General features: G+C 45.2%; 2 protein-coding genes across 2 annotated transcripts in view; one reads left to right on the top strand and one right to left on the bottom strand.

The window, feature by feature from the left end:
* Positions 1-4879: 4879 nt before the first annotated feature.
* LOC123460188 (protein DPCD-like) lies at positions 4880-5423 on the bottom strand. The gene has a single exon (XM_045148124.1). The coding sequence runs from the start codon at positions 5421-5423 to the stop codon at positions 5001-5003; it is 423 nt and encodes a 140-aa protein (XP_045004059.1). The 3' UTR covers positions 4880-5000.
* Positions 5424-18967: 13544 nt separating this feature from the next.
* The window catches only part of Sec22a (SEC22 homolog A, vesicle trafficking protein), a 77290-nt gene continuing 75011 nt past the window's right edge, over positions 18968-21246 (top strand). Inside the window, exon 1 of the mRNA XM_004663926.2 lies at positions 18968-19020. The gene's annotated coding sequence lies outside the window, so the exon portion shown is untranslated. The remainder of the gene's footprint in view (positions 19021-21246) is intronic.

Here is a 21246-nt window from a genome sequence, read left to right as displayed (position 1 = left end):
GCCTCTTTCTCTCTCTGTCTGTCTGTTGCTCTCAAATAAATAAATAAAATAAAACAAAAATATTTTTAAATTTAGAATAATTAGCAATGGCTCTCAACTTTGCATTTTTTTTAAATATTTTTTATTTATTTATGAGAAAGAGACAGAGAGAAAGAGAATGGGCACACTAGGGCCTCTAACCACTGCATACGAACTCCAGACACGTGCGCCCCTTTGTGCATCTGGCTTACGTGGGTCCTGGGGAATTGAACCTGGGTCCTTAGGCTTTGTAGGCAAATGCCGTAACTGCTAAGCCATCTCCCCAGTCCTCAACTTTACATTTTTATGCTCTTTTGTGTATTCATAGTACGTGTGGTTGGGCACTTGTACACATATGTGTGCATATGTTGGGCACCAGAGGACAACCTTGGCTGTTATTCCTTAGGAATACATTCACCTCTTCTGAGATGTCTCTTGTTGTCCTGTGGTCTCTTGTTGGCCTGAAACTCTCAAAGTAGACTAGACCACATAGCCAGCAATCCCCAAGGATCCTATTTTCCCCTCCTCTACACTGGGATTATAAGTGGGTGCTATCATACTCAGATTTTTAAAAAATATTTCATTTTTAAAAGATTTTATTTATTTATTTATTTATTTTGGTTTTTTGAGGTAGGGTCTCACTCTGGCTCAGACTGACCTGGAATTCATTACGTAGTCTCAGGTGGCCTCGAACTCTTGGTGATCCTCCGACCTCTGCCTCCCGAGTGCTGGGATTAAATGCATGTGCCGCCACACCCGATTTAAGATTTTATTATTTTTATTTATTAAAGAGAGAGTGAGAGAGAAAGAGAGAATAAGCATGCCAGGGCCTCTAGCCACTGCAAACGAACTCTAGATGCATGTGCCACCATTGTGTATCTGGCTTATGTGGGACCTGGAGAATCAAATGTTGAGTCCTTAGGCTTCACAGACACGTGCCTTAGCCACTAAGCCATCTCTCCAGCCCTAATATTTTATTTTATTTTATTATTTTTTTTTTTTTGAGGTAGGATCTCACTTTAGCTCAGGCTGACCTGGAATTCTATGTAGCCTCAGCGTGGCCTTGAATTCATGGCTATCCTCCTACCTCTGCTTCCCAAGGGCTGGGATTAATGGTGTGTGCCACCATGCCTGGCTATTTTTATTCATTTATTTATTTATTTATTTGACAGAGAAAGAGGGAGAGAGAATGGGTGCGCCAGGGCCTTCACCCACTGCAAATGAACTTCAGAGGTGTGTGTCCCTTTGTGCATCTGGCTAACGTGGGTCCTGGGGAATTGAGCCTGGGTCCTTTGGCTTTTCAGGGAAAAGCCTTAACCGCTAAGCCATCCTCCAGCCCTAAGATTTTTTTTTTTTTTTTTTTAGCAGATTATACTCTTTTATTCCCTTTCCCCTGTTCCTGTTTCCCTGGGGCCCTCCTCTGTGGGGTTATGGGATTTACTGTGAAATCATGAAGGCTTCAGTCAGTCCCAGTGGGATAGTGAGGAGACCATGCCTCATGCCTGTGGGTATTCACACCCACTCTGTGGCTCTTAAAAACTTTCTATCCACAATGATCCCTGAGTCATGACAAGACTGTTGGCATACTCAGCTTTTTTTAAAATTTTAAAAAATTTTTTTTATTATTTTTATTTATTTATTTGAGAGTGACAGACAGAGAAACAGGCAGATAGAGAGAGAGAGAATGGGCATGCCAGGGCCTCCAGCCACTACAGAGGAACTCCAGATGCGTGCGCCCCCTTGTGCATCTGGCTAACGTGGGTCCTGGGGAATTGAGCCTCGAACTGGGGTCCTTAGGCTTCACAGGCAAGCGCTTAACCGCTAAGCCATCTCTCCAGCCCTCAGCTTTTTTTTTTTTTTTTTTTTTTTTTTTGGGAAAAAGAGTTTTATTTTGGCTTACAGGCTTGAGGGGAAGCTCCATGATGGCAGGGGAAAATGATGACATGAGCAGAGGGTGGACATCACCCCCTGGCCAACATAAGGTAGACCATAGCAAGAGGAAAGTGTGCCAAACACTGGCATGGGGAAACTGGCTATAAAGCCCATAAGCCTGCCCCCAACGATACACTCCCTACAGGAGGCATTAATTCCCAAATATCCATCAGCTGGGGAGCTAGCATTCACAACACCTAAGTTTATGGGGGACACCTGAATCAAACCACCACATTTCGCCCCTGGCCCCCATAAACTGATAACCATACATGATGTAAAATGCAATGCATTCTTCTAACTTTAAAAGTCTAACTTTAAAAGTCCCCATAGATTTTATCAATTCCAGTGATGTTCATACATCCCGTAATCCAAGATTTTTATTAACTGAGCCATAATACCAAAAAAACAACCTCAAAAAACCCATAATGGCACAGAATAAATATTCACACTGCAATAGATGGCATTGGGCATAGCAAAGAGACATTCAACCAATACAAGATTTAAACAACCAGGGCAAATATCAAACTCTGTAGCTTCAAGTCCAGCAACTCTAGCCAGTGACAAGTCTTCAAGTCTGATAATTCTAACCAGCAACAAGTCTCTGGCATTCCAATTCCGCCCCTCCAGCTAGGCTACTCACAGTCCTGGAAAACTTCATCGGGGCCGGCAGCTCCTCTGTAGCCATCTCATGGTCCCGGCATCTCCACTGGGTCTCCACTGCAAGCCACGGTTCATCCTCATGGCCCCATGGGGTCTCTATGCAGGCAACCAGCAAACCTGCTTCACACTGCCCATGGCCATTTCCAAAACACAAGACCGTGTTGCAAACTCAATGACCCTCTTTCCAGCATTTCTTATACTCCACGATACCAGGTAGGGTGTCAATTTGTTAATCCAGGGGGGAATAAAGCAGACTTTGAAGAACAAGACACTCCTTGAGCACTCAGGCCCCTTCAAAACAGTCTACATTCTTCTTGTTGCCCCAGCGCAGGTCAGCTAGCCCAGTCTCAAAGGTTGTAATCTCTCAGTTGCATCTGAACGGGCAACAGTTCACCCAAGGATTTTTCTTTCTGTGCCATATCCCTCTGCTCACACCAGTTCATTTCTACGCAAAGCAACCCTGCACAACTCAGGACATGGGCACAAGAGCAAGCTTCTCACACAAACTGCTAGCCCAGTCCAAGCAAAGCTTTTTCTCACCCTCATAAGCCAAACCTCACAGTCCATAGTGTTTACTGCATTCAGGTCTTGCAGCTCAGACCAGAACAGTCCACCAAGCTGTACTTACAGCACTGCAAGGCGTCTCTTAGGCCAAGGTTTCAAATCCTCCCACATTCCTCTTGAAAATCAGCTCCAAAAGGCCAAAGCCACACAGTCAGGTGTCTAGCAGCAACCCCACTCCTCGGTACCACTTTACTGTTGCAGTCCGGTTTGCATTGCTGGTAGAAATCACCCACCCAAGAGCAGCTTCTGGGAAAGGAGTTTTATTTTGGCTTACAGGCTTGAGGGGAAGCTCCACGATGGCAGGGGAAAACAATGACATGAGCAGAGGGTGGACATCACCCCCTGGCCAACATAAGGTGGACCATAGCAACAGGAGAGTGTGCCCTCAGCTTTTTTTTTAATGTCAGCTTTATTTTTAAAATTTTTATTTATTTATGTATTTATTTGAGAGAAAGAGAGAGAATATGGATGTGCCAGGGCCTTCCGCTACTGCAAATGCACTCTAGATACATGCATCATCTGGTGCATCTGGCTTTATGTGGGTACTGGGGAATCGAACCTAGATCCTTAGGCTTTGCAGGCAAATGCCTTAACCACTAAGCAATCTCCCCAGCCCACACTCAGCTTTTTTACTGAGGATTTTGGGGATTAAGCTCAGTTCTTCATGCTTACGTCTTGAGCAACGTAAGGACTGAGAGCTGTGTCTCCAAGTATTCCCTCTGTACCCCACATGTCCTTTGACCAAGCCATTCCACTGCAACGGATCTGTCCTGTCGAGATATTTACACTTAGCAAATATAGTGTTTGTGACATCAATGTTTAGAATGACACAAAAAGAGAACCATGTGTTAATAAAAAAAAAAATAGTTCAATAACTTAGGAATCATCTATATTACTGTCTGCCACTGATCAAATAATAAAACAAACCTATATATACTGATAGATAGAGTAAGGAGGACTGTGCATAAAATAGTGTTAAGTCATAAAACAAGCTGTAGATTAATAGGTAAAATGTGATCTCGTTTTTCAAAAAAAGCTGCGTATGGAAAAATAACTGCTAAACCAGTAAGAGGAAAATTGCAAGCGTTTAGAGATGACTTTTCCATTCTCACTTTATACACTTCCACACTATAATTTTTATAGCAAGTCTAAATTACTCTGTCGTTAACACAGCATGTAATTTTATATAGACAGGCTTTAAAATTCTGTCTTTCTTAGTCCATTCTCTACCCTGCATCTGCATCAGGCCAGCCTTTTCATTAAGGCTTTCTCTTCTGATTTTGTGAGATTTTTGTTTTTTTTTTGTTTTTTTCGAGGTAGGGTCTCCCTCTAGCCCCAGCTGACCTGGAACTCACTATGCAGTTTCAGGATGGCCTCGAACTCACAGTGATCCTCCTACGTCTGCCTCCCGAATGCTGGGATTAAAGGCGTGTGCCACCATGCCCGGCTTGAGATATTTTTATATAAGCAAGCTTACCTGTGTAAGGGACTGAGAATTGCTGAAGAAAGACCCCAGACTCAAATAATATGTAAAAACAAAGAGTGTTTATTCTGCAGAATCAGCTAGCATGCGAGGGTCAACCATTCAGGCCCTTTTTTTTTTTTTTTTTTTTTTTTTGGCAGGAAAAGAATGTTTATTTAAAGGCTGACAGTTCAAAAGGAGTGGGGGCTGGGGGGGGGGGGTCCTAATGGCACTGCAAGTTGCTTTCTTGTCCAAAGCTCTGCCTGAGGGAAAGGCGATCCATCTGCCTGCAACAGGGTGGAATGCTGGCCGCATCCTCTTCCTAACCAGCAGGCTGAGGGCTCTTCCTGGGGCCCAGGCCTGGCTAGCAAAGGTGGCAGACATTCTTGTTGGTTGTTCTGACAATGATGCAGCGCTCCTTCTGGGCCACGGAGACCCCATAGACATCCTTTGGGTAGGGTAGGTTTCGAATCCGCCACTGGAAACTTGTTTTGGTGTCCTTGCGGATGAAGATAGGACTGGCATTGCTTTCTTTGATGAGCTCAGGCCCCAGACTCCCTGCTCCCGAGGGTGCTGGCTCTCCTACTTCAAGCTGCCACTGGCCCAAGGCTCCAAGGGAAGTTTTCATACGCCACTTTCTCACAAGTAGTTCATTTGTCTTCTCGTCATATTCTTCAGCCATTTCTTTCCCATCTGGGAATAAATAGTGCACCATCCTTTTCCCGTCCTGCAGCAGCGCCGTCTTCTCGGCCGCCCGCAGACTCTCCAGCCAGCCCGTCACCGCCATCTTCCCACATTCAGGCCCTTTTTAAGCACTGTTAGGGAAATTTTAGGTGGGTCAGGTAATCTTTTTAAAATGATCGGCCAGGCAAGCAGCAGTTACAGTTACATCTGTGATTGATTGGGGCAGAGGCGCTAAGGGTTGAGAAAGGGACCTGTCTCTAGAAACTGACTCAGCCCCCCGAGGTGCCCTTTGTGGTTTTTCCCAGAAGTCTTGCCTGCCTCTCCAGGCAACTGAAACTTAGGCCTCGCTGTAAACTGGAGCAAATTTGATCTTCTGACCTGCTAATTATAGAAGAATCTTTATTTATTGCCCCAAATTGCAAAATATAGAAAAGTCAAAGAAAGTAACAATAGCATCAATCAATTCTAGACACAAATGGACATACATTTCCTTCCTTTCTTTCTTTTTCTTTTTTGAGGTAGGGTTTCACTCTAATCCAGGCTGACCTGGACTTCACTATGGAGTCTCAGGGTGGCCTCGAACTCACGGCGATCCTACCTCTGCCTCCCAAGTGCTGGGATTAAAGGCGTGCGCCACCGCGCCCAGCTCTTGGTTCTTTCTTTATTGCATTAGTGCTTAGAAACCCTTCTTTTTATCCCAAAGCCATATCCACATTTATTTTCTTAGGGCTGCCTTGTAACTGTTTTATGACTGAATTTCTTTTATAATTATAGAATATGCTTCCTTTTAAAAATCCCAACCCAGCCGGGCGTGGTGGCGCACGCCTTTAATCCCAGCACTCAGGAGGCAGAGGTAGGAGGATCGCCGTGAGTTCAAGGCCACCCTGAGACTACAGAGTTAATTCCAGGTTAGCCTGGACCAGAGTGAGACCCTACCTCGAAAAACCAAAAAAAAAAAAATAATAATAAATAAATAAATAAATAAAAATCCCAACCCAATGTTATTATTCCACTGCTGAAAATCCTGCAGTGTCCCCACAGCCTAGGGATAAAAGACAAACTTGATATCTTGGCCTATCAGCTCCTGAGAGTCTAGCTCTCCTTTTGGCTTCGCTTCCCTTCTACACTCCTGGCCACAAGAGACCTCTTGTAGTTCCCAGGATTGTAAATGCTGTTTCTTGTGTCTATGCCTTCACAATTGTGGATTCCCTTCTCCACTGCCTGCATAGTCAGCCTGACAAACTTTTTTATTCTTCCCATAGCTCACAAGCGTCACCTGTTTGTTTTTTTTTTTAATTTTTATTTATTTATTTATTTATTTGAGAGCGACATAGAGAGAAAGACAGATAGAGGGAGAGAGAGAGAACGGGCGTGCCAGGGCTTCCAGCCTCTGCAAACGAACTCCAGACGTGTGCGCCCCCTTGTGCATCTGGCTAACGTGGGACCTGGGGAACCGAGCCTCGAACCGGGGTCCTTAGGCTTCACAGGCAAGCGCTTAACCGCTAAGCCATCTCTCCAGCCCTGTTTTTGTAAAAGCTTTCCTGCTTCTTTCTGACTCAGCCACTTCTGTATGAGTGTCCCGGAATCTGGGGTTAGCTTTTAGCCTGCAATGCTGGGAGATTGAACCCAGGCCTTATGCACACTGAACACGTGCTCTATCATTGAGCCACGTCCCCAGACCCTGCCTGGGGACAGGTTTTCATGGACAGTTACTTCATTGGATTGCTATAGTCTTGATACAAGTTTCTCCCCCCATCCTAAATGAAAACCTCAAAGTAGGGGACCATAGCACATTTAGCACTGTCACTGCTCAGGAGTGAGAGAGAGAGAGAGACAGACAGACAGAGCGCTCAGTATTTGCTGAATGGGTGAGGGATTAAGTAAAATGCAGCTCAAAGGCTGGGGATATAGTTTAGTGGTATAGCACTTACTTAGTATATCCCAAACCTTAGGTTCTGTCTCTGGCACAGACAGTCAGTTTGGATGGTAAACCACTTGCAAACCGATGGAGAAATTATTTAGAAGTTCATGTATCCATCATTTATCCTTTCTCCCTCTGTCTTTATTTTATTATTTATTTATTTATTTAACAGAGAAAGAGGGAGAGAGAGGGGGAATGGATGTGCCAGGGCTTCCAGCCATTGCAAATGAACTCCAGACATTTGTGCCCCCTTGTGCATCTGGCTAATGTGGGTCCTGGGGAATCGAACCTGCGTCCTTTGGCTTTGCAGGCAAATGCCTTAACTGCTAAGCCATCCCTCCAGCCCTGTCTTTATTGTTTTAATTTAATTTAATTTATTTGAGAGAGAGAGAATGGGTGTGCCATGGCATCCAGCCACTGCAAACAAACTCCAGACACATGTGCCACCTTATGCATCTGGCTTACGTGGGTCCTGAGGAATTGAACCTGGGTCCTTTGGCTTTGCAGGCAAGCGCCTTAACCACTAAACCATCCCTCCAGCCCTCTCCCTGTCTTTAGAAAAACATTGTAAAAATTGTAATAAAAATAATAATAATGTAAAAGGAAAAGATCATCACAAAGATATGGCATCTATGTATTATGGACAATTTTAGATGGGTGGTATTGGTGACAAGTAATGTCACTGTGGCAAAGGTATTAATAAAACTGCCATGCTGAGAAGTCTTTGTTCCCCATTCTACCCCTAGCCACCTGGAGCCTCCTGACTCAGCTCTTCATGGGTCGGCCACGTTGGATAGCTTAGATACGTGCCTCACCCCCAATGCAAGTCTGAAGCTCTCTCTCCCACCAGGAGGCGCCAGGGCTTCTCTAGACGACTTCCTGTGTAGAGATGGGGGAGCGCAAAAGCTCAATCCTGCTTGCTCTTCAACTCCATGTGGAGACCCAGCCTTGCACAGAATAGGCATGAGCCTATTATGGCAACAGTCAGGCATGAACAAGAAACAAAAGTGGGGAGTGGGGCTGGAGAGATGGCTTAGCGGTTAAGCGCTCGCCTGTGAAGCCTGTGGACCCCGGTTCGAGGCTCGGTTCCCCAGGTCCCACGTTAGCCAGATGCACAAGGGGGCGCACGCGTCTGGAGTTCGTTTGCAGAGGCTGGAAGCCCTGGTGCGCCCATTCTCTCTCTCTCCCTCTACCTGTCTTTCTCTCTTCTCTGTGTCTGTTGCTCTCAAATAAATAAATAAAAAATGAACAAAAAATATTTTTAAAAAAAGTCTGGAGTGGAGTGGTAGAAATAATCTTGATTTCTGTATCATGAAAAATTATTAGCATGGCGTGGATGTCTGGAGTTCAATTTCAGTGGCTGAGGCCTTGGCTCACCAACTCTGTCTCTGTCTCTCTTTCTAAAATTAAAAAAAAAAAAATAAGGTGATCTTTGTATAACTGAAGATGTATAATAATGGTGATGGTTGCATAGCAATGTGAATGGACTGGAGGCCACTGAGCTGTGCACTGAAAATGTTACATATGTTACCAAAAAAAAAAAAAAAAGGAAGGGCTAGAGAGATGGCTTAGCGGTTAAGCATTTGCCTGTGAAGCCTAAGGACCCCGGTTCAAGGCTCGGTTCCCCAGGTCCCACGTTAGCCAGATGCACAAGGGGGAGCACGCGTCTGGAGTTCGTTTGCAGAGGCTGGAAGCCCTGGTGCGCCCATTCTCTCTCTCTCTCTCTCCATCTGTCTTTCTCTCTGTGTCTGTCGCTCTCAAATAAATAAATAAAAAATAAAAAATAAAAAAAAAACAGGAAAAAGTAAAAAAAGGGCTGGGGAGACGGCTCGGTGGTTAAGAGGGCTTGCCACTTAAACATGTGGCGCCCGTTTGGGCAGAGATGAATGCCCAAAGACGAAGTTCGTCTGGGGCCCCAGAACCCATGCATGACTCCAGTCCCACAGAGCATTGCTGGGGCTCGCTGACAGACCGCAGCTCTGGGGTGAGAGAGAGACCTATCTCAAGTAAATAACGTGGATAAGTAATCAGAGAAGGACAACTGATATTCTCCTCCACATGCACATCCATGAGGCATGCATCTACACACACACACACACACACACACACTCACGTATGCACGCACACATGCAAAAAACAACGTGAAAAACCGAACTGAAAAGAAGCAGACAAAATTGATCACAATTGAAAAAGCCGGGCGTGGTGGCGCTCGCCTTTAATCCCAGCACTGGGGAGGGAGGCAGAGGTAGGAGGATTGCCATGAGTTCGAGGCCACCCTGAGACTACATAGTGAATTCTAGGTCAGCCTGAGCTAGAGTGAGACCCTTGGGGTGACACCATCACCGGCACATGAAAGCACACTCAGGAACTCCAGGCAAAGCTCCAGCACTTTGTGAATCTCAGGCTGGAATTCAGGGTCACCCCCAGTGATGCCTCCTCCAGCCAACCAGCTAGAAACCCAAGAAGCTTGAATAAAAACTCCTGACTTATACCAGAGGACCTTCTTTCAAACTACCACACCCACATATCAATGTTATTTCAATCATTTCAATACCCACAATCACATTTTATTTTTAATTTTTTTGTTCATTTTTATTTATTTATTTCAGATCGACAGAGAGAGAAAGAGACAGATAGAGAGAGAGAATGGGTGCGCCAGGGCCTCCAGCCACTGCAAAGGAACTCCAGACGCGTGCGCCCCCTTGTGCATCTGGCTAACGTGGGTCCTGGGGAATCGAGCCTCGAACCGGGGTCCTTAGGCTTCACAGGCAAACGTTTAACCACTAAGCCATCTCTCCAGCCCCACATATCACATTTTAGAAGTTCCACCATACCTCAGTTTTCAACTTTAAATATATCTAAAATTAAAATGACCAAAAGGAGGAACATTCAATACTGACCCAGGGCTGCGACTCAGTGGTAGAGTGCTTCACTGGCATGCATAAGGCCCTAGGTTCAATTCCTAGCACTGAAAAAAGTATGGAAACAATGCTATTCTATAATCCATTGCCCATATTCAAATACCATCAGTTGCTCAAATAGTCTTTTTTGTTGTTGTTGTTTATTCTTATTTATTTGAGTGCGAGAGAGAGAGAGAGAGAGAGAGAGAGAGGAGGGAGAGAGAATGGACGCGCCAGGGCCTCCAGCCACTGCAAACGAACTCCAGACGCGTGTGCCCCGTGGTGCACCTGGCTAACGTGGGTCCTGGGGAATCGAGCCTTGAACCAGGGTCTGTAGGCTTCATAGGCAAGCGCTTAACCGCTAAGCCATCTCTCCAGCCCTCAAATAACCTTTTAGAAAATTTGTTTATTTTTATTTATTTATTTGAGAGTGACAGACAGAGCGAGAAAAAGGCAGAGAGACACAGAGAGAATGGGCGCGCCAGGGCCCTGCAGCCACTGAAAATGAACTCCAGACGCGTGCTCCCCCTTGTGCATCTGGCTAACGTGGGTCCTGGGGAATCGAGCCTTGAACTGAGGTCCTTAGGCTTCACAGGCAAGCGTTTAACCACTAAGCCATCTCTCCAGCCCTCAAATAATATTCTTTATGGCTTTCTTGAGCCACTCCAGAATCGACTTCAGGATCATTCATTGCACTCAGTTGTCAAATCTATTTAGTACTTTGAATTTGGGAAATACCTTCAACTTTTTTTTCCTCTGCTTTTTTTTTTTTTTTTTTTTGCATGTGTATGTCGTATTGTGTGTGTATGCATGTTAGAATGTGTGTGGTCATTCATGTGTGTGCACACACATGTGGAGGTCAGAGGCTGATGTCAGGTGTCTTCAAGTACCCTACACCTGTTTAAAAAAATCTTTTGGAGCCCGGCATGGCGGTGCACGCCTTTAATCCCAGCACTCGGGAGGCAGAGGTAGGAGGATCACTGAGAGTTTGAGGCCACCCTGAGACTACATAGTGAATTCCAGGACAGCCTGGACCAGAGTGAGACCCTACCTCGAAAAACCCATAAAAAGGAAAAAAATCTTTTATTCATTTACTTATTTGGGAGAGAGAGAAAATGGGTGCACCAGGGTCTCTAGCCACTGCAAATGAACTCTAGATGCAGATGCTACCACATGCACTGGGCTTTAGATGGGTGTTGGATAATTGAACCTGGGTCTTTCAGCTTTGCCGGCAAGTGGTTTAACCACTAAGTCATCTCTCTAGCCTCTACACTTAACTTTTTTTTTTTTTTTTTTTTTGGTTTTTTTGAGGTAGGGTCTCACTCTGGTCCAGGCTGCCCTGGAATTAACTCTGTCATCTCAGGGTGACCTTGAACTCATGGCAATCCTCCTACCTCTGCCTCCCGAGTGCTGGGATTAAAGGCGTGCGCCACCACGCCCGGCTCTTTTTTTTTTTTTTTTTTTTTTTTTTTGACACAGGGTCTCTCACTAAACCTGGAGCTCACCCACTAGGCTAGCCTAGCTGGCCAGCAAGCTCCAGGAATCCCCTGGTCCCCACCTCCTGAGCACTGGGATCACAGTTACACACCACTCTGCCTGGCCGTTATACGGGGAACTGAGGATCCAAACTCAGCTTGTCATGCCCGCGTGGCAAACACTTTACCCAACTAAGCCATCTCTTCGGGCCCCTTCGAACTTCATTTCCTTTGACATTGAGATGTTTAAAAAAGAATATGGTCCAATTATATGAAGAATGATCTTCATAAACTGTTCTTCAGTCTGATGACTCATGCAGTTATTTTTAGGCTTTACAATGATTTTTTTTTTTTTTTTTTTTTTTGCAGATTCCTATAGAAAAGGTGTTTGTGTGTGATACACAGAATCTGTTCCTCGTCCTCCTTCAAGAGAAGGTTTCCCAGCTGCAGGCAGTGGTCAATGGATGACGCCCAGGAAACAACTCCTTCCACCAGGACTTCCACCTCAGAGAACCAACTAGCTTGATGTCATGCCCATATCAAGGATGTCCAGTAACTGTAATCAAAAATACATAAAACCTTGACCAGTGGGCTGGGGATGTAGTCTCCATCTTACTTTCATGCCTTTTTTTTTTGAGGTAGGGTTTCACTCTAGCTAAGGCTATCCTGGAATTTACTATGTAGTCTCAGGGTGGCCTTGAACTTATGGCAATCTTCCTATCTCTGCCTCCCAAATGCTGGGATTAGAGGTGTGCACCACCATGCCTGGCTTCATGCTTTTAAAGAAAAAAAAAAAAACAAAACCATATTGAGTTAATTTAGGCTTGCTTTCATGACCATGGGTAAACCGTTATTTACTGTGGAACAGGCAACTTGCCAGTTGCTACACCACTGATGAACATTATCCCCCCTCTCTCAATACCATTAGCTACTCTATCAGGTGTAGGATCTCATCTATCATTTCCCATTGAGGTGATGTGTTGACAGACTCAGTCCTGTGCAGGAAACCACAGCTGCTATGGATTCATGAAATCTCTCCTGGTTTTTTAAAAAATATTTTTATTTTTGAGAGAGAGAGAGAGAGACAGAGAGCCAGGACTTTTAGCTTGCTGCTAGCTTCAGATTTGCGCGCCCCCTTGTGGTGGGTGTGTGCTATTGCATGCTTGCACCACTGCATCTGGCTATGTGGGACCTGGAGATTTGAACGAGTTCTTAAGCTTCGCAAACAAGTGCCTTAACCGCTAAGCCATCTCTCCAGCCCCAAACTCTCTTCTTTTTAACTCCCTTTCCTAACATGAGAAACCATTCCTACAATATACTGATTTGCTCAGACCTAGAAAAACATAGAAAGTAATTTCAGAATTGCCAGAGTTAGATGTTTGCATTTTTAAGGTAAAATTTACATACAATTAAAAGCGGGAAAAAAACCAATGGATCATTTAATGAGTTCTAGGAAATGCATATACTAGTGTTAATACAAATCTCTATTGAGATAGAGATCATTATTACCCTAGAAAGTTTCTTCCTATTCTTTCCAGTCAACACAATCTCTAGAGGCAGCATTGATGGTCTTCTGTTCACTACAGAAGTCTCATCCATTTAGAACTTCCTAACCATGGAAAGCACAAAGTGTAAATTTCTAGCTGAGTTTCTTTGGTGCCACGAGCTCCCTAAAATTATTTTCGTGGCCGATACCTTGGTGAGCATTCTATGTGTAACTGAAAAGATTATGTGTTCCACTATCATCTGGTGATGTGTGCTACGAATGTCACTGTGGAAGTTAATAGCGTTGATCATGATGTCTGACTCCTTACCGGCGCATCTCCTTGTTCTGTCACTCACCGAGAGAAGAAAGAGTGCTGAATCGCAACTCTGATTGTGAATTTCTCTACTTTTTCTTTTACTTTCATTAGTGTCTGCTTCATGTATTTCTTCTTTTTGATGATAAAAATCCCCTTTGTCCTTTGGGACCATCCCTCCTTAACCTTGATGATATTACTGCTTCTGAAGTTCACTTGATATTAAGATATCGACTTTCACTTTTTTTTTGGTTTGTCAGGTAGGGTCTCACTCTAGCCTAGGCTGACCTGGAATTCACTGTGTAGTCTCAGGCTGGCCTTGAACTCACAATGATCCTCCTACCTCTGCATCCTGAGTGCTGGGGTTAAAGGCATGTGCCACCATGCCTGCCTCTTTTCTTAAAAATAAAATATTGGGAACTTTAATAAATTTATTTTACAGTCTTGCAGGTTGGTCACATTTCAATTGGGTTATCCTCTTACGTCCCTCTCCTCCACCCCATTCCACTGAAGGCTCTCCTCCGTGGGCTATCATCGTCACTGTGGGGTCATGAACGCGCCAGTCTGTTCCTGTGGGGAAGACAATGCCACACAGTAAACCTTCCCACCCTGTGACTCTTACATTCTTTCCATCCTCTTCCACGATGTTCCTGGAGCCTTAGAGGATGTTTACAGTTTATGTTTTCTGTTTCTTTCCATGTATTTTTTGTGTGTGTGGGGATACTAGACATTGTGAGTTGAATGCCTGAGTTTTGTTCTTTCTTTAGACTATTAAGTTTTTTTTTTTCACTTGTGAAAGAATAGCTTTTTCTTTCAGCTTGCTTGTAAAGCTTTATTTCTAAAACGTGGCTTTTCTAGGAGTTTCTCTACCAAATCCCCAGATTTTAATTTAAATTTTTTTTTTTTTAATTTTAGAGAGAGCACACGTGCTGCAAGAGAGAAGCAAAGAGATAGAGAGAGAGATTGAGAGAGAGAGAAAGAAATGGCCTACCAGGGTCTAAGCCACTGAAATCAAACTCCAGATGCTTGTGCCACCTAGTGGTCATGTGCAATTTTGCACTTGCCTCGTGTTGAGTACATCTGGCTAACATGGGATCCAGAGTCCAACATGGGTCCTTAGGCTCTGCAGGCAAGCGTCTTAACCACCAGGCCATTTCTCCAGCCCTCAAAGATTTTTTTAATAAGATTGCCCTATTCTGATCAGTCAGAGCTTGAATGTCCCAAAACTCGTCTCAAGCTTTAGTGGTTGGTCACTTTAAACTTCCTAGTAGCTCCTATTTGCCAGCCTCAGAATCTATCCTTATACCGACACCAGAGATCCAAGAGAGTCGCTAAGTATACTTCTGCAGTTCTAGCTCTGACATTCTCTGCCCTCAAACACGAGTGGTCTTTAGCTCTGTTAATTCCAAGTTTCCTCTCCTAACTCACCATCAGGCTTGAACCCTGCTTGGCTTCCTTCCATACTATGCTTTGGTAAACAACCCCAGAAAGCAATCTGAGGCAGTCTTGGAGGCTCACCCTGCTTGCTTTCCTTCTTTCAAAAATCACAATTTTAAGGCAGAGGTAGGAGGAGTGGCATGAGTTTGAGGCCACTCTGAGACTACATAGTGAATGACAGGTCAGTCTGAGCTAGAGTGAGACCCTACCTTGAAACACCCCCCCCCTAAAAAAAAATCACAATTTTACTATATTTGAATCATACAATATCTAATAACCCTTTCTTTATAGACTTGGTCTTGTTTTCTTTTTTTTTTCAAAGATTTTTAATTTTATTTATTTATTTATTTGACAGAGAAAGAGGGGAGAGAGAGAGGGAGAATAGGCACGCCAGGGCCTCCAGGCACTGCAAACAAACTCCAGACACATGTGCCTCCTTGTGCATCTGGCTAACATGGGTCCTAGGGAATCAAACCTGGGTCCTTTGGCTTTGCAGGCAAATGCCTTAACCACTAAATGCCTTAACTGCTAAGCCATCCCTCCAGCCTTTCTTTTTTCTTTCTTTTTTTTTTTTTTCTTTTTGGTAAGTAGAGAGCAAGAGAGATAAAGAGAAACAGACAAAGAGAGAATGGGCATGCCAGGGCCTGTAGCCACTGCAAACAAACACCAGACTCATGTGTTTAAGGTTCGGGAGTGACCAAGGACCATGGAGACCACTCTGAGACAAAGATGGAAGTTTTTATTCTGGGGTGGGGGGGACATAGCTGCCAGGACTGACTCTCAGGAGCAGAGCAGTCAGTCTGGGGTGCAGATAGTGGGCTTTATAATTTTTTTTTTTTAATTGGGGGAAGGTGAAAAAGGGGAAGGAATTTTCTTGTTAGGGCAGCAAATCTCTGTTCTTTTACATTAGCCATATGGACAGACCAGGAGTGACCTGGTGAGAGATAAGAAGGGGCGGTAAATCCTGTTCTTGGGGCGTCTTGCTTGAGGAATGTGGATGATCCATTTCCTTATATCTTCCAGTTTCCATCCTGTTTTTCTTTTGGTGACTCCCTTTTGGGAAGTCAATTTCGACCTAACAATGTGCCCCTTGTACATCTGACTTACGTGGGTCCTGGGGAAATGAACTTGAGTCCTTTGGCTTCGCAGGCAAATTGCCTTAACCACTAAGCCATCTCTCCAGCCCTTGTTTTCTTTTTTTAAAAAATATTTTTCACTTATTAATATATTTTATTTTTATATATTTGTTAGAGAGAGAGAGAAAGAAAGAAGGAAGGAAGGAAGGAAGGAAGGAAGGAAGGAAGGAAGGAAGGATGGATGCACGCACCAGGGCTTCTAGCCACTGCAAATGAAGTCTAGATACATGTACCATCTTGTGCATCTGGCTTACTTGGGTTCTGGGGAATCGAACCCGGGTCCTTAGGCTTCACAGGCAAGCGCCTTAACGGCTAAGCCATCTCTCTAGCCCTTGGTCTTGTTTTCTTTCTTTCTTTCTTTCTTTCTTTTTTTAAAATATTATTTATTTATTTGAGAAAGAAAGAGGCAGACAGAAAGAAAGAGAGAATGGGCACGCCAGGTCCTCTGGCCACTGCAAATGAACTCCAGACTCTCCCTTGTGCATCTAGCTTATGTGGGTCCCGGGGAATCAAACTGGGGTTCCTTAGGCTTCACAGGCAAGCACCTTAACGCTAAGCCATTTTCCCAGTCCCCCTTGTCCTTATTTTCTATTACTCATAGCAGGAAACTTAGTCTGGTAGTAGCTAGTAGTTACTCATTTATGGGTGAATTACTCTTAACATGTAAACTATGCATTGAATAATAAAATACACACTGAAAATTCACACTGATTTCACAGTCTTGTGATTGCAATGTTCATGCGTGTTGGGTATAGTTCATCACTTTTTACTGTAGAGTACTTTATATTGTAAAGCATAAGGATATTCTAAAACTTACATTAGCATCTTGTATATATGATTGCATTTCCGTTGAATGTATATCTCAGAATGGAATTTCTTGGTTAATTCTAACCACCACCAAGGATGTAATTAGTCCACATCTTTCCTCTAAACTCTAAGCATACTTATCCAAAAATGCTTGATATTTTCACTTACTACTATCACAAATTTAACATAGCCCAAACTTTTGCTCTTCCTTCTGAGTGTATAAATGGCTTTGTAGTCCATACAGTTACTTCAAGAGCCAAGCTTAAGACTTTTTTGTGGGGGGGGGGGCAGTTCAAGGAATACTTCTATGTTTTATTTACTTATTTTCAAGGAGAGAGAGAGAAAGAATAGGCGCCCAAGGTTCTGTAACCATTACAAACAATCTCTATATGCACACATCACTTTGTGTATAAGACAGCCCTTAATATATTCAGTGTTTTATTAGTTTGTAGTTTGCATCTGCAGCCACCAGGCTGGAGGCGATGTCACTGGGCGGATCTCAAGGTGTGGTGGTGGGTTTGAGATTTCAATCTAAAGATATACAAAATGTACCCAGATGGAGTTACTGAGATGTGCTGGGCTGTGTGGCTTTTGACATTTAGGCTTGTGCTTCTCTCTCTGTGTTTGGACCTGAGAAAGCAGGCCAGCTTCTTCTGCCATTGTGGAACTTCCCCTGGATCTGTAAGCTTCAATAAATCCCTTCCTCCATAACTGTGCCTGGTCTGGAAGTTCATCTCAGTGCACCTGAAGCTGTCTGCTACATGTGGGTACTGGGGAATTTAACCCATGTTGTTAGGCTTTTCAAGTAAGTGCCTTAACTGCTGAGCCATCTCTCCAGCCCAGTACTTTTCTTGACCCTTCCCAGCAAATCAGACCATGACATTTCTTGGATTTGATCTCTTATTTATTCATATTTTGAAAACATCCATCATTTTAGTTTAAGCCACCATAATTTGTGGCCTTGATCAGTACAATGGCTTTCAGACTCGCCCATTAGTAACCTTTCTTGCCCTCCACCAACCTATTCCCCACAAAGAGTAGAGTGAGCTTTCACACGTGCATCAGATCCTACTTAGCAGTTCTTCCTAACTGGCCGGTCTTAGGTTGTTTTGCAGATTATAGCCTGAATTGTATTAAGCAGCCAAGACAGCATATTCTTTCTAGCCCTTTCTCATCTGAGACAAAACTTCTTGCCCCTACTCTCCAGCCAGACACTTCTTCCAAATCCTTGAACAATCCAAATTTATTTATGCCCTGATCTCACATATCATGTTTTCTGGGACATTCATTAAGCCCCCCTTGGTTTTTAAAAATATGTCTTGACCTGAACTGTTTTTTTTTTTTCTTTCAATTCAGGGGCCTTGAAATTCCCATCATTGCACTTATTAATTTCTCTTCGTTGTGCTCATCACAATTTATGCCTTAACGTCTTTTGCTTTTATGACCTCTTAAATTCCACTGAGCATTACCATGTTCATTCATGTAAACCAAGGCCTAACACTGCTTGTCGCTTGATAAGCCCTGGGTAAATGCCTGCTCAGTAATGCAGTTCCTCCCGAAAGCTGGAAGGAGCTATAGTGCCAGCATCTGGCATTTTTTTCCCCTTATTTTTATTTTTGTTTCGTTTTTTTCGAGGTAGGGTCTCACTCTAGCCCAGGCTGACCTGGAATTCACTATGTAGTCTCAGGGTGGCTTCGAACTCATCTCTGCCAACCGAGTGCTGGGATTAAAGGTGTGTGCCACCAAGCCAGGCTTTTTCTTTTCTTTTTCCCTTGCCATAGTCAGTTATCTGTAGTGGCTGATGGGGCAGTTTCTTTCCACCCACAGGGAGTTTGTCCCAAGGCCCTGGTACAACTGTTTGCTTCAGGGTCGCGTGTGAGAGAGACAAAGGCCCTCCAGATACGGGAGAGATTAGCCTTACTCGCGAGGCACGGCATAATTCCGTCCCTGCAGGACACCTAACCTCCCTGGCACATGCCAGACGAGCCGTCTGTCTCTCCTGGCGGAGGGGCGGGACTAAGTAGGGTTTCCCCGCCCCCCCGGAAGGGGGCGTGTCGCTGAGGGCTTCCCACAGAACCGGATTGGCCAGGACGCGCTCAGGGGGGCGGGGCTAGAATCCACGGCGCCAGCCACGTTGGACGTCGGCTGGGGCTTACTACGGGCCGCGCCCCACAATGCACTGCGTGCGGCGCGTCACTCGGAGCGGCGGGTCCCGGGAGCGACAGGTACTGCCCGGTCGGGCCCGGCCCCTCTTGCTGTTTCCTCCGGGTCGTTTCCCGCCACGCTCCCGCCGACTACCGGGGGTGGAGGGCGGAGCGAGCCGCCGCGGGCGTGCGGGGGACGCGGTTCGCCCTCAGAGCCGGGCAGGCAGAGGGGCGCGCGGGCCGGCGGTTGTTCCCCTGGTTGTCCCGACGCTCCCCTCCCCCCCATCCCGTCCACCATCGTCATCCCCTCCTCCCCCGGGGGAGATCCGTGCGGCGGCCCCGGGCAGAGGGGCGTCAGCGTCCACGGGGGGACCGCCCGCGGGTGGCGGTGGGGACTCCCTTGACCCGGACGTCACGTCAGCGCTGGGATCCGCCCGCGCTGGGGAGGTGGTGGCCCGAGCATTTCTCTGATGTCCAGCCCAGCGGCCTTCATTTACCCCGATGCGTGCCGATCCCGGGGCATTGAGCGGGATTGGAGCACGTCGCTCCACGGACACCCGTGAAGCCCCGTGGTGGTTATTCTTTTTTTTTTTGTCTTTTAAAATGATGTGACCTTAGCAAAGACGACTCCCACAAGTACACATGTCCCGATCCCGACGTCAGTCAAAGCAGCTCTAGACCTTTCTCCTGCTCCTTGGCTTCCTGGGATCACACCCATCACCTGGGCCAGGTGGATCATTTTTGGAACCAGCCCCTTCTAGTGCGCCCGACCCAGCTGGGACAAAGCCCAAAGTGTTAATCATCACACCAGCCATGAGGGAATCCCAAATGATCGTAGAGCAAGCACTTTTTTTTTTTTTTAAATTGAATTACAGTCCACGGTACTTGTGTTTACTCACATGCCAGTATTATAAAGAATCAGGCAACACCTTACTTAGTACTTTTATATCTTCTGATATGATAGGGTTCAGAATTGAGGGTGACACCTGTGACCGTTCCCTGAGCTGCTAAGGCACCAGGGCATTTTTTTTAAAAAAAATTATTTATTTATTTGAGAGTGACAGACACAGACAGAAAGACAGATAGAGGGAGAGAGAGAGAATGGGCGCGCCAGGGCTTCCAGCCTCTGCAAACGAACTCCAGACGTGTGCGCCCCCTTGTGCATCTGGCTAACGTGGGACCTGGGGAACCGAGCCTCGAACCGGGGTTCTTAGGCTTCACAGGCAAGTGCTTAACCGCTAAGCCATCTCTCCAGCCCGCACCGGGGCATTTTAAGGCCATCCTGTCCGTTGAGTTCACGTTTTCTTTACAGTGGCTGATTAAACGTTGTGTGTAGTGTCAATCTAGGAAAGAAAGCCCGTTCCTTTCAAATGAATGTCTGTAACCTTCCTTTCCATGTAATGGACTAAGAAGCTTGAATATGTTTAGAGGTAATGTCGAGTTGTTAAGAGTTAGCCCTAAACTTAAACAGCCCTCTTACTAGTTTAGTAGTTGAACAAATTGTCATTGGAGAGCCTAGGTGAGGTGTATAAAGTACATGTTTCATAGAGGGCAGGTAGCTAGCCGATAGTAAGCATAGCTTAGAACTTTTAGTAGATTACATGGGCAGGTGCTTTACATGAGCTTAGAAAGTATATGCTGTGAGTAACTAACTTACAGGTGAGATAGATGCTGTTAGTAGATACAGCTTACAGGTAAGGCAATTGTATTTACAAAGGCAAAGCTTAACTCAAGGGTATATGGCTGGTATGTGGGACAGTCTGGATTCAGACCTGGGCTATCTTGACTACAGGGTTTGACCTCTTTAACTGTCATACTGTACTGCCTCTTAAAGAAAATGTAAGCTGTTTTAAAATTTTTATTTAAAAACGAGTGGCTAAGCCGGGCGTGGTGGCGCACACCTTTAATCCCAGCACCCGGGGGGAGGCAGAGGTAGGAGGATCGCCGTGAGTTCAAGGCCACCCTGAGACTACAGAGTTAATTCCAGGTCAGCCTGGACCAGAGTGAGACCCTACCTCGGGGGAAAAACAAACAAACAAACAAAAAAAAACGAGTGGCTAATTCAGGTGTGGTGGCACATGCCTGTAATTTCAACACTTTGGAGGTGGAGATGGGAGTATCAAGAGTTCAGGACAGGGCTGGCTTAGTGGTTAAGGCGTTTGCCTGTGAAGCCTAAGGACCCTGGTTCGATTGACCAGGACTCAAGTAAGCCACATGGACAGGGGAGAGCTTGAGTCCGGAGTTTATTTGCAGTGGCTGGAGGCCCTGGTGTGCTCATTCTCTTTCTCTCTCTCTCAAATAAAAGAA

This window comes from Jaculus jaculus, chromosome 4 (assembly GCF_020740685.1).
Source record: "Jaculus jaculus isolate mJacJac1 chromosome 4, mJacJac1.mat.Y.cur, whole genome shotgun sequence".
Classification (NCBI taxonomy): domain Eukaryota; kingdom Metazoa; phylum Chordata; class Mammalia; order Rodentia; family Dipodidae; genus Jaculus; species Jaculus jaculus.
This window is presented reverse-complemented; position numbering and strand designations above follow the sequence as displayed.

Excerpts from the sequence above, each read along its gene's own strand:
- LOC123460188 (XM_045148124.1), bottom strand. The coding sequence starts at position 5,423 with ATGGCGGTGACGGGCTGGCTGGAGAGTCTGCGGGCGGCCGAGAAGACG.